General features: G+C 44.1%; 1 protein-coding gene across 1 annotated transcript in view; it reads left to right on the plus strand.

Moving 5' to 3' along the window:
- LOC124777138 (hexamerin-like) overlaps nt 1-14,347 on the plus strand; it is a 47,431-nt gene that overhangs the window by 10,452 nt on the left and 22,632 nt on the right. Inside the window, exons 2-4 of the mRNA XM_047252432.1 lie at nt 2,989-3,116; nt 10,600-10,758; nt 11,967-12,144. Of these exons, the coding sequence (XP_047108388.1) occupies nt 2,989-3,116; nt 10,600-10,758; nt 11,967-12,144 (465 nt within the window). The remainder of the gene's footprint in view (nt 1-2,988; nt 3,117-10,599; nt 10,759-11,966; nt 12,145-14,347) is intronic.

Genomic DNA, 14,347 nt, shown 5'->3' on the forward strand with positions numbered 1-14,347 from the left:
ACAGCCCAGAAGAGGACCACCACAGATTAGTTAAAATGTCGGTTTTAATGGTTTTAGTTTCAAAATGCTTCGACCTGATGTACAAAAGGAATTTATAAAAACAACACACATTATTGTTCCTATTCGCTTTTGCGCAATCAATGCTTCATTCATAAGTGATGTGTTAGTCCATAAAACGTAGTCATGAGACATTAAACGATGGAAATAAGCAGATGCTGAGGGAATTCGATTAGGAAATAAGACAATTAAAGTAGTAAAGGAGTTCTGCTATTTGGGGAGCAAAATAACTGATGATGGTCGAAGTAGGGAGGATACAAAATGTAGACTGGTAATGGCAAGGAAAGCCTTTCTGAAGAAGAGAAATTTGTTAACATCGAGTATAGATTTAAATGTCATGAAGTCGTTTCTGAAAGTGTTTGTATGGAGTGTAGCTATTTATGGAAGTGAAACGTGGGCGATAAATAGTTTAGACAAGAAGAGAATAGAAGCTTTCGAAATGTGGTGCTACAGAAGAATCCTGAAGATTAGATGGATAGATCACATAACTAATGAGGAGGTATTGAATAGAATTGGGGAGAAGAGGAGCTTGTGTCACAACTTGACTAGAAGAAGGGATCGGTTGGTAGGACATGTTCTGAGACATCGAGAGATCACCAATTTAGTACTGGAGGGCAGCGTGGAGGATAAAAATTGTAGAAGGAGACCAAGAGATGAATACGCTAAGCAGATTCAGAAGGATGTAGGCTGCAGTAGGTACTGGGAGACGAAGAAGCTTGCAGAGGATAGAGTAGCGTGGAGAGCTGCATCAAACCAGTCTGAGGACTGAAGACCACAACAACAACATGTTGCAAAATGAGAATTAAATCATGTGTAACAACGTGCGAAATTCAAACTTACTTCTTTTGAAATAATTAAGCAATACCCCTGCAAAAATAGAACAGTGCGCTGTAGAATACCAATTGCGCTATCTGAGCAATTCTCACGGAGTGTCTCAACGCTTCAGTTTGATGCAGGATTCTCAAATGGTTCAAATGACTCTGATCACTATGGGACTTAACAGCTATGGTCATCAGTCCCCTAGAACTTAGAACTACTTCAACCTAACTAACCTAAGGAGATCACACAACACCCAGTCATCACGAGGCAGAGAAAATCTCTGACCCCCCCCCCCCGGGAATCGAACCCGGGAACCCGGGCGTGGGAAGCGAGAACGCTACTGCACGACCACGAGATGCGGGCAGGATTCTCATTTCTTGTAAATTTTGCAGACACAGGGAGAGCCTGTGAGGAATTTAGAGGAAACTAGGGAAGGCGTATGGCGTATTGACACTGAGTCGTTCAGCGAGACGTGATTCACGGTCCGCGAAAGGCAGATATCTGGATTACATGCGGGAACCATACAGATTCAGCTTGCCACATGCTGCCAACTCAATGTACAGTCCGCAAAAGAGAAAAATAATTGCATCTCGCTTTCTGAATAGCTTCATGATGGTGCTTGTGCCTCCACATTGCGTATTACAGATCTTGTAGCGAGTTACTAGCAAGGAAGATGCTCCGGGCTCAAACTCTCTAATGCATGCGTGTAGATGGGCACCCGACATACAGACGTGCAATTCGTATCCTAAGGGTGCAAGAAAGTTTCACTGCCGGTATGTGGTCTGCAAAGAAAGGAGGCAATGGCGTATTACTCATGATCACCTGACTTCCCGCCGACGTCGTGGATTAAATACCAAACCACAGAATGCCATGGAGTTATGGTATAATATTGTTAACAGAGGGTACGTCAGCCAGATTGAGACGTCACTACACTACACGCTGATTGGCCAGAACATTACGGCCACCATCCTAGTATCGACTTAAAACCATCCACGCGATAGCAGTGTCACTTGGCAAGGAATGACTGCGTCAGACACACATACGGTGCATGTAGTGTCGGTGAGTATTCTGTCCGTCTGTAGAATGGGGAAGGCGATAGAGGCTTGAAACTTTCAAAATAGATCAGAATTCGTTGGCGATGCAATATTAACTGACATTCTTGTTTAGTTTGTGTTGGAAGATACATTTTTTACTATTGCTACTTCCCCCTTAATCTGTTCCATTCACTAACGTTTAGCGATAAGATCGATTGCTGGTAAACTATCACGGTATTTTCACCACATATACGTAGCAGAAAGCAGTATGTAGTTGGTCCAAAGAAACTGAAAAAAATTTGAAATTTTCCATGTCTGTTGGTTGTAATCTCATCAAAATGTTTGAAAATTTCACACACCCAGGACTAAGAAGCAGAAAATAGTTATGTAAATAACACAAATTTTTAACATAACATTACGAAAAAGGATTAAATAATTTCCCCTAGCCCCAAGCAGACTCCTATTCCTTTACGGACAGTCCTCGAAACTTTGCTTCAGAATTTTCAGTAGCTACAACAACACTCGTGATGTTTAAAACGAAACACGTGCAGTGCATGCAATAGATAATAGTAAGGAGTGTAGACAGTTTCTGTCGTTGTGAAAAATCACACAACAGTGCAGTTTGCAGTACAATGAAACTGTTAGTGACGCTGGTGAACTGTTCCATGCATCAATAGTCACTGCATGCGCTTCACATCTTTCGTTTTAAATTTTATAAATATTCTCACAGCTATTAAAAATTCACAAGCCTGAATTTTCAGGACTATCTGTATAGGGTTAGGATTCTCTACGTTATTAGGAGAAATTTTTTATGGTTTCTATACAGTGTTGAAAACGTGTTACATAAAAAAACTTATTTCACTTAAATAATTATTATTAACGTTGCATTGTTCTGCACAAAAACGATCAAAATTACTCCTTTGGGACATCCCAGTCAGTGGCGACAAATATTTACAATTTTGTTACCGGAAAAGATATAAAGAACCCGTTTGCACATGTAGTCCTATCTGTGTCGTCCTTCAGGAAACGAAGTCCTCCTCTGATTTTAATAACTGGCTTTACTTTCTTTGTTTCGCAGCTGACCAGGTACAGCTGACGCGCCACAAGGACATCATACGACTGCTGAAGCATTACCGCCAGTCGCTGCTATGGGAAGACATGGCTGCCATCGCCAGGGACTACAAGCTACAGCCCGAAAACTACCAGGTAATGACACGGAAGGCCGGCTGTACTCGCAGCGGAGGAATTAGTAATGTGGCGGTAGGAGATTGTACTGCCGCGCGTTTCCTCTACTCACCAGCAGCTCTAACGCGAACCTAAAATAAGTGTGTCTTAAATATTCAATATGAAAATTAAAAAAGTCAAGCAAAGAAAATAATCGGAAAGGGCTTCCATTATTACCACATTTCCTCTCTCACATAGTGAAATGTTTTGCTGGAGGGACTGATGATAACTTTGCCTATGTAGTTCTCTACACAAAATTTTTAAAGTCGCATTAAAAAAAGTACATCCCTCCACTTCAAAACAGCCACTGTTGCTTTACTAAGCATGTTAATAAAATATTTTTTAACCACGCCGTATAACACTTGCCCCTTTGAGTAGAATCATCTCACGAAAACCTTCCCTCCGCAAGCAAACTCACCATCAATTGGTCGCTATACGTTACTCTTACTTCCCGCCTTTCTCAGCTTTTGTTAACAAACTGAAAATTTTCTGTCTTGCAAACCACAGAATTAACCGTGTATTACCTGCGATAATACTACTACGGTACTGAATGAGGAAAACCGGAAGTAGGGTGTTCTTATTTTCACTTAACGGTAGATTATAAACTGATTTTTTTTTTTTTTTTACTTTCCTGCATTTTGAGGTCGTGTCAACGATATTTGTGGCGTAGAAGCGCAGGCTGTGAATACATTTACGTATATGTAAGTTATAAATAATGACTGTTTCAGTACATTTTCAATACTGTTTCGAAAATTTTCCGTTTGTAATTAAAACGTCAAGATATTAGTTCTGAGGTTTAAAGTGAAGTACTACACGGAATACCATCTCTACGGATAAAACCAACTGACTTGTTAAAGGTGCTGCGGAAAATCGTGAGTTAGTTACGTGTTCGAGCATTCGCCGCAGCTGTGCAAGAGTTTACGCAATTTTATTTGTGTAGGCTCACAGTCTTAGACTTTTTAAAAGATTTCATATTCGCCATTACTGAACATTTATCATTTTCCGATCCTGTGGTCATTTTCGAGTGGTTTGTGGCCACACGATCGCGGAGGTTGTCCATCCAGATGGTGTGCACCTGGCAATAGACTATTGCTCTGCTTGAGGCGGCAAGACAACAACCCGCATGCGAGTTGTCCCTTCTGGTCGCTTGCCTACATCATACCTCTCATCACTTGCGATGCAGCTACGCGTGGCCAGAGAGTGAAACTTCCCGTGCGGCGCACCTGATTGACAGACTTCGTAAGCGTCCGCTAAAGTGCGTTCGACTGTAGCAGACGCAATGTATTTTTCACGTGACTTCATTTTTTTACACAAAGTAGCCATTGCTAGAAGTATTTCGAAGTAATTTGCTTGCACCTAATATTTCCACGCGTCCCACTTTTGTAAGGACAATACGACTCCAGCTAGGGAGCTGCTCCAAGAAACAGCGGAATTTCGTTTCCTAAGACTATGTATTAAATACAAGAGTTAAAAATAAATTATTGGAACATGAAATCATGACTATAGGTCCAGAATTTGAGTGTAACGGGATATTTTGTAATGCGTTGTCCAGTAAATTATTTGTCCCATTTACTGCGAACATACGAAGGCTATTTTTTTTTCTTTTTTCAAGTTCCAATCGGTTGTGAAATTACCACAATGAAAATCCGATGAAGCTTTGTGCCGGTATGTTGTGCAGTGTCTCTAATGTGTCCGTCGATAGCGTCACGCCACAGTTAAGAGTGCACAATAGTGTCTCCAGCCAAGTGTGAATTGCGCTCCTGACATTAGATTTATTCATGCTGAGGGGTACCGCATGGTTTCATGCAGCCCAGATAACGGACAGACGTTCATGATGTAAGCAGTCACGAAAGGAAGCGAGTGCCAACCGATGACCTTGTTCTGCGAGTGTATCAGGCAATTCCAGAAAATCGTCTACTAAGTACAATTTAGAGCAAGGGAAGAGGAATGTTGTCATCAGGAATCGTTCTTCTGCATGAAAATGGCCGGCGACAAGGTGCTGCTGCAAGAAGGACATTCCTGGAGCGTTTTCTATAAGAAGTGTATGATCATCTACCATACAGCACAGACGTGAAATTGGAAATTTGTTCAAATGGCTCTGAGCACTATGGGACTTAACATTTATGGTCATCAGTCATGGAAATTTGTGGTAAGGACTAAGGGAGCAAACTGCTGAGGTCATCAGTCCCTAGGCTTACGCACTACTTAATCTAACTTACGGTAAGAACAACACATACACACCCATTCCCGAAGGAGGACTCGAACCTCCGACGGGGGAAGCTGCGCGAACCGTGACAAGGCGCCACAGACCGCACGGCTACCCGCTCGTCAGTACAGACGTGACTCCCTCCGATTTTCATCTCTTTGCTCACATGAACCGCTGGCTATGAGAACAGCATCTTACAGAGCTGTAAGCCAGAGTGGAAACTGGCGAAAAGCGCAGGTGTCTACCTTCTACGACGAGGGTATTGGAAAGTTAGTACGACGCTACCACAAATGTCTGAGGCGGAGTGGAGACTATGTAGAAACGTAGCTGCAAGGTTGTAGATGAAATATTTTTCATTTTCTCTGTGGTTACCACTTCGCGACAGATCGGACCCTGAAAAAAATAGCCGTCGTATATGCATGGAAAAATGGCTTTCTATGCATTCAGTTCTTTTTTAAGCGATTATAAAGTGCTCGAACCGTTCTTTTTCATAACAATTGTCAGCAAGGGGTCTTCTTATAGAACAAACCCACGCATATTATCTGAGTATTTTGGAATAAAAGACCCTTGGTCTCCGATGGCTCATTACACGGTGATTGCATTTCGTTTGATTTATCACTCCCATTTATACTTATTCCTGCACTGCACAGAAAATATCTGCACAACAGTGCAAATGTTCAGTGCATGTGCTGACTGACTCGTCTGGACGTAATCTTGTTATTAAATTCAGTGCAAGAGCGGCAAATAGGCGCTATGCTAAGCTGTTCGCGTCGCGACAACAACCACATCACAGTGCTTTTGAGGCTTTCTGAAGTATGTTGCATTACTCCGTATCTTGCATGTTTTGATGATAACATATTATAGGCTTTTTCGCTGTTGTGAAGCTAATTTCACAAAAAAATGGTAATTGATGTAACAATCCGAACTAATCATAGTTACATTTCTACTCTATAACGAGCTGTGCATGCAGTAATAATATCGACTGTTGTCAGTTATTTCAACTCCTCACCTCCTTTCTGTCCCAGTCGTCATCTAAGTATGCCCTTTGGATCTCTTACCCAAAGCGTAATTCGTTTCACTTGATAAGTCACATAGCTATCGAGTTTGATCGAAATCGCTCCAAGCGTTCCAACGTTGTGATCAGCTTCACAATTCACCCTCTCACCACCCACACTCTCTCATTGCGGATGTTTTGAGTTCTTTACCTCCTCTGAATTTTTTCTAGTTATTATGTCAAACGTGTACCAAGTTTGGCTGAAGTGGCTCCACGCACTCCAGAGTTCCAATCGCGCACCCCTATCCTATTCCTAGAGTTGCTATAGGTACATTAACATATTTTACGGTTCGTAGGTCGCACGTGTTCCAATCACCCCTGCTGCTCCTCTTAGGAGCGATAACGGTGCATCACACACAGATTTTTTTTAAAGTAGGAGTACAGTGTTTAGTTGAAATAATTATATACAGTCTAAAGTTTGAACTCTTCCTCCCTTGAGATGCTAGATGTATCTTAACCACACAGCACTGTTTCCCAGACACAAACTCAAATGTGAACGAAATTCAGTAGCAATAGCTCCAGCAGTTCCACGGGTACACTGTGACATACGCACTACACACGTCTATATTATTCAATGAGCAACCTGTCCCAGCCTTACATGAGTGGAACTGAGTATTCAGCGCTAGACGACGTAGCGGTAAATTTGTTTACAGGTCACAGCGTAGAGTTATGATTAAAATTCAGAGAACAACGTTAAGTAGCTGAATTTTAACAACGAATTATGATATAACTTAAACGATTTAAGCAGCGCACACCAGGAAAGGAGGTATGACTTACTCGGCAAGCATCATCATATTTCAGAAAATTTAGAGGAAATATTTATTAATTATATAGGGTGTCCTAGAAAGCCGGCCGGAGTGGCCGAGCGGTTAAAGGCGCTACAGTCTGGAACCGCACGGCCGCTACGGTCGCAGGTTCGAATCCTGCCTCGGGCATGGATGTGTGTGATGTCCTTAGGTTAGTTAGGTTTAAGTAGTTCTAAGTTCTAGGGGACTTATGACCACAGCAGTTGAGTCCCATAGTGCTCAGAGCCATTTGAACCATTTTTTGTCCCAGAAATGTTGCGATGAATTTTGAAGGAGTCAGGAAAGTTTTCCCGGGCTTCCAGCCGGGTCAGGTGGTTAAAATCCCACGAGCATTCGACCGAGCTCTCCTCAGTCATTGTCAAATGGTAAGAATGACTGCTGTGTCGCCGTGACCGCGTCGTTATATAACCGCACTGCTGGCAGTGACGTCATTGGTGCTCTCTTCCTCGCCATATATGGTAATGTTTTCATCCCGCGTCCGATCCGCCCTTTTTAACCTCGCGATGGCCTGGTTCCAGGCTGTGCTGAGCTGCAAACCGCTGTCCTTGTTGATGGTGTTTTCAGAGGTTTTTATTTCAGTAGCTTCTCTTATGACGCTATACCAAAATCCCTTCGGCCTCATAGAGACAGATGTTTCGTCGAACAGAATTCGCTGTCCATTTTCTAAGACGTGTTCTGCCGCGGCTGATTTTTCTAGACAGCGAAGCGTAAGGACCTCTCGTGTTCCATCCGGCGTTGCTCCACAGTGCGTACTGTTTGGCCGACGTAGTAACAGCCACACGGACATGGTATCTTGTACACTCCAGGCGTTCTGAGCCCTAGATCGTCCTTCACAAGCCTCATGAGCTGTCGAATTTTTGCTAGGGACCTGAACACCGATGAAATGCTTTATCTGTTCAAGAGCTGGCTAATCTTCCTCGACACTGTACCACAAGTTTCTTGCTTTCTTCTTCGGCGGTGTTCTCTTCTCTGATGGTGTGTTTCTTGCGTGTCACACCAGATATAGCCTGTGACGCCTGTCCGTGGCTGTTCCCGTTTTCCCGGAAGACTTTTAGGAGGTGGCTCAGTTCTAGCGGCAGACTTTCAGAGTCTGAGACGACCTTAGCACGATGGAGTATTCAGAACGCCACGTTTTTGTGCAGGATTGTGGTGGCTGAGAGCGTGCAGATACCGATCTGTGTGTGTAGGTTTCCTGTAGACACTGTGGCTGAGGTGCCCATTGGTTTTCTGTCGAACGAGGACGTCATGGAGTTGTAGAGGGCGCCTTGAGGAATAAATCCAGGATAGGAATCCATGTCCAGAAACATCATCCAACGGCGTTGCAGAGTGTCAAAGTCATACGTTCCGGCGCCAGCCATTAGGCTACCCCTTCAGCAGCAAACGTGACTTTGTACGCTGACGTACCATAGGCGGAACGTCTCGTGGTGATTTTTTTTAAATTTTTTTTTATTCAGTGATCGCAACTGATTGCCACGATCACCAGTGGAGGGGATGGAGCTAGTTGCTGTGTAGAAATACTTTGTCCCCTATGAATGCAGTACTCTGTTGCCTTCGTGGATGACAGTTTTCGACACAGGTTTCCATCTGCAGCTTTTTTTCTACTGTATACCGAAAAACATTTGAGATTTTCAAGCTATCCAGGATGAAAAGAAACTGTGGTTGGAAACCCATGTCTGAAACCGTTGTCCACCGATGTAACAGAGCATCGCATTCATAAGAGACAGGGTGTTTCTACTCAACATCTAGCTCCATCTTTTCGACTGGCAAGACGATCCACCTACGTTCTATCAGCTTACAAAGTCACTTTTTATGTTGAAGGACCCATAGCGTCATTGGATGATGTTTCCAGACACTAGTTCCTATACTAAATTTGTTCCTCAGGGCACCCTCTACAACCCCTAGAAGTCTGTTTCAACGTTTCTGGGACACTCTGTATAAACAAACTTTCCTCGTGAGCCGGTCTGTCTGTTAGTGAAAACTTCATCAAAATATCTAGAGTAGTTCCTGGGATTATCCTTCACACACAGACAGAGAAACGCTGAGGGGGAACTTTAAATTATACATACGTATAGATTATGTCTGCTAATGATCTGGTTGAGATCAGAACATCCACTAACGTGATCTCTCAGGTGTTTTCGGCATCTACATCCATATTGTTGTTTCCGTTTTATGCAAAAGAAATTGGACGACTGATCAGTCGTCTTCTTAGTGTGCTGTAAGCAGTGTTATGCGTACGATAATGGTCGAAGCAAACCAAATGAATTAAAATTTGTGCTGCGGCTGGGACTCGAACCCGGGTCTTTGTGCTTGCGAGGCAAAAACGCTAACCATTACACCAGCTTAAGACGGTGGTCAATATTACTACACGAACTACCTAAGCTAAGTACCCTCCCTAACACAAACTTCAATTCATTTTTCCCTTACATATTGTCACTACAGCCAGGGCTCTCCGATATTGGCAAGCACCCCAGCATTGGACGTAATGGGACGTCCTTGTACCAGTTGGTGATCTAATAGATCTTATAATTAAATGTTTCCCTGAGATCATTATCGTAGATAATAAAAGAGACTTAAATGCCTCAGGGAAGCATTTAATTATAAGATCTATTAGATAACCAAATGGTACAAGGACGTCCAATTACGTCCAATGCTGGAGTGCTTGCAAGTGTCGGAGAGCCCTGGCAGTAATGACAATATGTAAGGGAAAATGAGTTGAAGCTGGGGAGGGTACTCAGCTTAGGTATTTTGTTCAGGAATGCTGGCCATCGTCCTGTGATGGTGTAGTGGTTAGCATTTCTCCCTGCTAAGCAAGAAGACTCTGCTTCGAGTCCCGGCAAAGCACAAACTTTAATTCATTTCGTTTGCTTCGATCATTATAGTAGATAACAAAAAGAGACTTAAATGTCTCAGGGAAACATTTACTTATAAGGTGTGTTATGTGTATTCACTGTGTATTAAGCTTCAGTCAGCGAATATGCATAACACAGCTTACAGCACCTGAAGAAGACGACTGGGAAGTCGACATGGTCGGTCGCCGAAGTATTATGCATGCAGTTAATCAACAACCCAGCTGTACACCAGAAAACACGTCATACATCCACTAATTGCCTGAACTATAGTGTAATCATTGTTCGGAGATGATACTTGGCCTATAGTGCCATTTCATCTCGGTACGGTCGTTCTGAAGAGTTAACAATCTCGTACAATCTCAAATTCACTGATGCTGAGGACAAGGGATATCTGACGTTTATTTACAAAGTTTCTGTTTCGGTTGAAACCCTTTGTCCTTTTGCTCGCTCTCAAAGAAATAGATCTACCCCAGTAGAGCCTGTGTTTTGTAAACGAGTAACACAGCCGATTGGTATCGTATATTTGATACAATCTACGCACTGCTTACAGGTGCCAGAATTAGTGGAAGAGTTCACGCGGATGGAGCAGAGCGGTGAGTTTCTGCCCATGCAGCAGCCCAGTTCCGTGTTTGATGACCACCATTTGGATCAGATCAAGCTCTTCTTCGACTTGCTGTACCACGCCAAGGACTACGACACCTTCTACAAGGTACGTAGAGCACCATAACATGTGTGTTGTGCCGCATTAATAATTAATGTAGTGATTATTTGTACATGAGGCTAGTAACAATTTCATGTACTTGCACTGCTTAATTAGAGAGCTAGATTAATACTTCTGCTAGAAACGTCTGATTTATTGGCCTTACAGATTCAAGGTTTGAAGAAAATAACAAAACGATAATTTATAAATTTTCTTTCCTTCCCCGTTCCTTATGTTACTGGCATTCTTCATCAAGGACGTAACCTTCGGCAACAGTTGAGCAACGCAACCGTGTGAAATACTTCCCTCTGAAGCTGCCTTCTACGTGCCACATTCGTTTTTAATATAACTGATATTTTGCTATTCGCCGTGGTCTAAGATTCAGACAACCAGCTCCACCGTTATCAATTTGAAAGACAGTGCTGTCTTCTCTCAAAGAATTCCTCGACCACTATAGTGTGCTGAGTTCGTTATCAGGAATTCAGTCCGACAGCAACTGCATTAACGTCACGGTTATATTCGTTCAGTTTCCTGTATAAAACTCGACAGATTATGATTATATTGTCTATCATTTAGGTGCTCCTATAGTATAAAACTGTTGCTTTTGTTTCAGAATAGCGATATTAGGGAAAAATTACTCATAAAGTAATAAATACACATCTGCATCCACATTTTGTACCACCTAGTCTTCGTTTCGGTTATAAATATTTTCAGGCAATTTTTAGAATCACATAAATATACCCTCTCTCTCTCTCTCTCTCTCTCTCTCTCTCTCTCTCTCTCTCTCTCCTTCTTTGTGTGTGTGTGTGTGTGTGTGTGTGTGTGTGTGTGTGTGTGTGTGTTGTGTTGTGTTTGTGTGTGCCTGTGTTTCGACTATGTGGTGCATTTGCTGTATTGATGCTGTTGATACTGATGTGTGCATATTTGTCTCTCTACGCACGTGTGTCATGTACGCTCACTTTGTCTTCGATCATTTACTGGTTTTTAAGTGACTGTCTAATACGTACGTTACCTCCAATAGCTCCAGAAACAGATAATTTCCTTGTGACAATAATATATACTGCACTTGTCGTCATTGTCTTTTCTGATACTTTTCATGACCTTTCACTTGCCTCCAAGTGTTCTATGTTCTTTGCTTTATATCGTATTATTACAGCCGAAGCTGCGCCTAAGATCATGAAGTAGCGACTACTCCAACATTACTTTACGTTTTGCAGACGGCCCTGTACCTCCGCGAGCGAGTGAACAGAGATCAGTTTATGGTAGCATTCCTCACGTCCATAAGGATGCGCCAGGACACGAAGGACTTCGTCTTGCCTCCCCTCTACGAAATATATCCGGAGCTCTTCATTACCTCTGACGTCATCCAGCAGGTCTACGACGCCAGACTGGGAGGTAAGGAGGCACTGCTTAAGGCCAGTGGCGGATCGAAAAGCGGCTTTAAGACGAAATGTACTGCATGCACTCGTACATGTATATGTTTTCCTTCCTATAAGTACTGAAGTGGCGTAAGTAAGGAATTAAACCTGATCCATGAAATCAGATATTCACATGCTTTACTGTTGTTCGCGGACAGGCATTATTTTGCCGCGCGGGATTAGCCGAGCGGTCTAAAGCACTGCAGTCGTGGACTGTGCGGCTGGTCCCGGCGGAGGTTCGAGTCCTCCCTCGGGCATGGGTGTGTGTGTTTGACCTTAGGATAATTTAGGTTAAGTAGTGTGTAAGCTTAGGGACTGATGACCTTAGCAGTTAAGTCCCATAAGACTTCACACACATTTGAACATTTTGAACAGGCATTATTTTGAGGAAAAAAGAGTGATATTCATTTAACCAACTGCTCAATTACAATGAACTCTTAAATGGACCAATGGGCACACTACCTTCCCATACATCAGAAAGGCTGTCACTCAACACCTGAATGATGGCAGAACACTGTGCCCTGATTGATGTCCATCACAGACAAACATTTCGGTGACGGACGAAGAGACTAGTGATAGTAATTTCAATTGTTAAAATAATTTATTTACAGAATATGTTGTCCCCCAATAGTAGCAATAACTATTTGGAAATCTAAATCAATTACACTCCTGGAAATTGAAATAAGAACACCGTGAATTCATTGTCCCAGGAAGGGGAAACTTTATTGACACATTCCTGGGGTCAGATACATCACATGGTCACACTGACAGAACCACAGGCACATAGACACAGACAACACAGCATGCACAATGTCGGCACTAGTACAGTGTATATCCACCTTTCGCAGCAATGCAGGCTGCTATTCTCCCATGGAGACGATCGTAGAGATGCTGGATGTAGTCCTGTGGAACGGCTTGCCATGCCATTTCCACCTGGCGCCTCAGTTGGACCAGCGTTCGTGCTGGACGTGCAGACCGCGTGAGACGACGCTTCATCCAGTCCCAAACATGCTCAATGGGGGACAGATCCGGAGATCTTGCTGGCCAGGGTAGTTGACTTACACCTTCTAGAGCACGCTGGGTGGCACGGGATACATGCGGACGTGCATTGTCCTGTTGCAACAGCAAGTTCCTTTGCCGGTCTAGGAATGGTAGAACGATGGGTTCGATGACGGTTTGGATGTACCGTGCACTATTCAGTGTCCCCTCGACGATCACCAGTGGTGTACGGCCAGTGTAGGAGATCGCTCCCCACACCATGATGCCGGGTGTTGGCCCTGTGTGCCTCGGTCGTATGCAGTCCTGATTGTGGCGCTCACCTGCATGGCGCCAAACACGCATACGACCATCATTGGCACCAAGGCAGAAGCGACTCTCATCGCTGAAGACGACACGTCTCCATTCGTCCCTCCATTCACGCCTGTCGCGACACCACTGGAGGCATGCTGCACGATGTTGGGGCGTGAGCGGAAGACGGCCTAACGGTGTGCGGGACCGTAGCCCAGCTTCATGGAGACGGTTGCGAATGGTCCTCGCCGATACCCCAGGAGCAACAGTGTCCCTAATTTCCTGGGAAATGGCGGTGCGGTCCCCTACGGCACTGCGTAGGATCCTACGGTCTTGGCGTGCATCCGTGCGTCGCTGCGGTCCGGTCCCAGGTCGACGGGCACGTGCACCTTCCGCCGACCACTGGCGACAACATCGACGTACTGTGGAGACCTCACGCCCCACGTGTTGAGCAATTCGGCGGTACGTCCACCCGGCCTCCCGCATGCCCACTATACGCCCTCACTCAAAGTCCGTCAACTGCACATACGGTTCACGTCCACGCTGTCGCGGCATGCTACCAGTGTTAAAAAAGACTGCGATGGAGCTCCGTATGCCACGGCAAACTGGCTGACACTGACGGCGGCGGTGCACAAATGCTGCGCAGCTAGCGCCATTCGACGGCCAACACCGCGGTTCCTGGTGTGTCCGCTGTGCCGTGCGTGTGATCATTGCTTGTGCAGCCCTCTCGCAGTGTCCGGAGCAAGTATGGTAGGTCTGACACACCGGTGTCAATGTGTTCTTTTTTCCATTTCCAGGAGTGTAGTTCTGTAATAATGGGCTCCGATGTTCTCACGCTGTAGTAAGCTTCGCATTCCTACAACATTTGAACTTCGATACTCAAATCTGATTAT

The sequence above is a fragment of the Schistocerca piceifrons genome, chromosome 2, assembly GCF_021461385.2.
Source record: "Schistocerca piceifrons isolate TAMUIC-IGC-003096 chromosome 2, iqSchPice1.1, whole genome shotgun sequence".
Lineage (NCBI taxonomy): Eukaryota > Metazoa > Arthropoda > Insecta > Orthoptera > Acrididae > Schistocerca > Schistocerca piceifrons.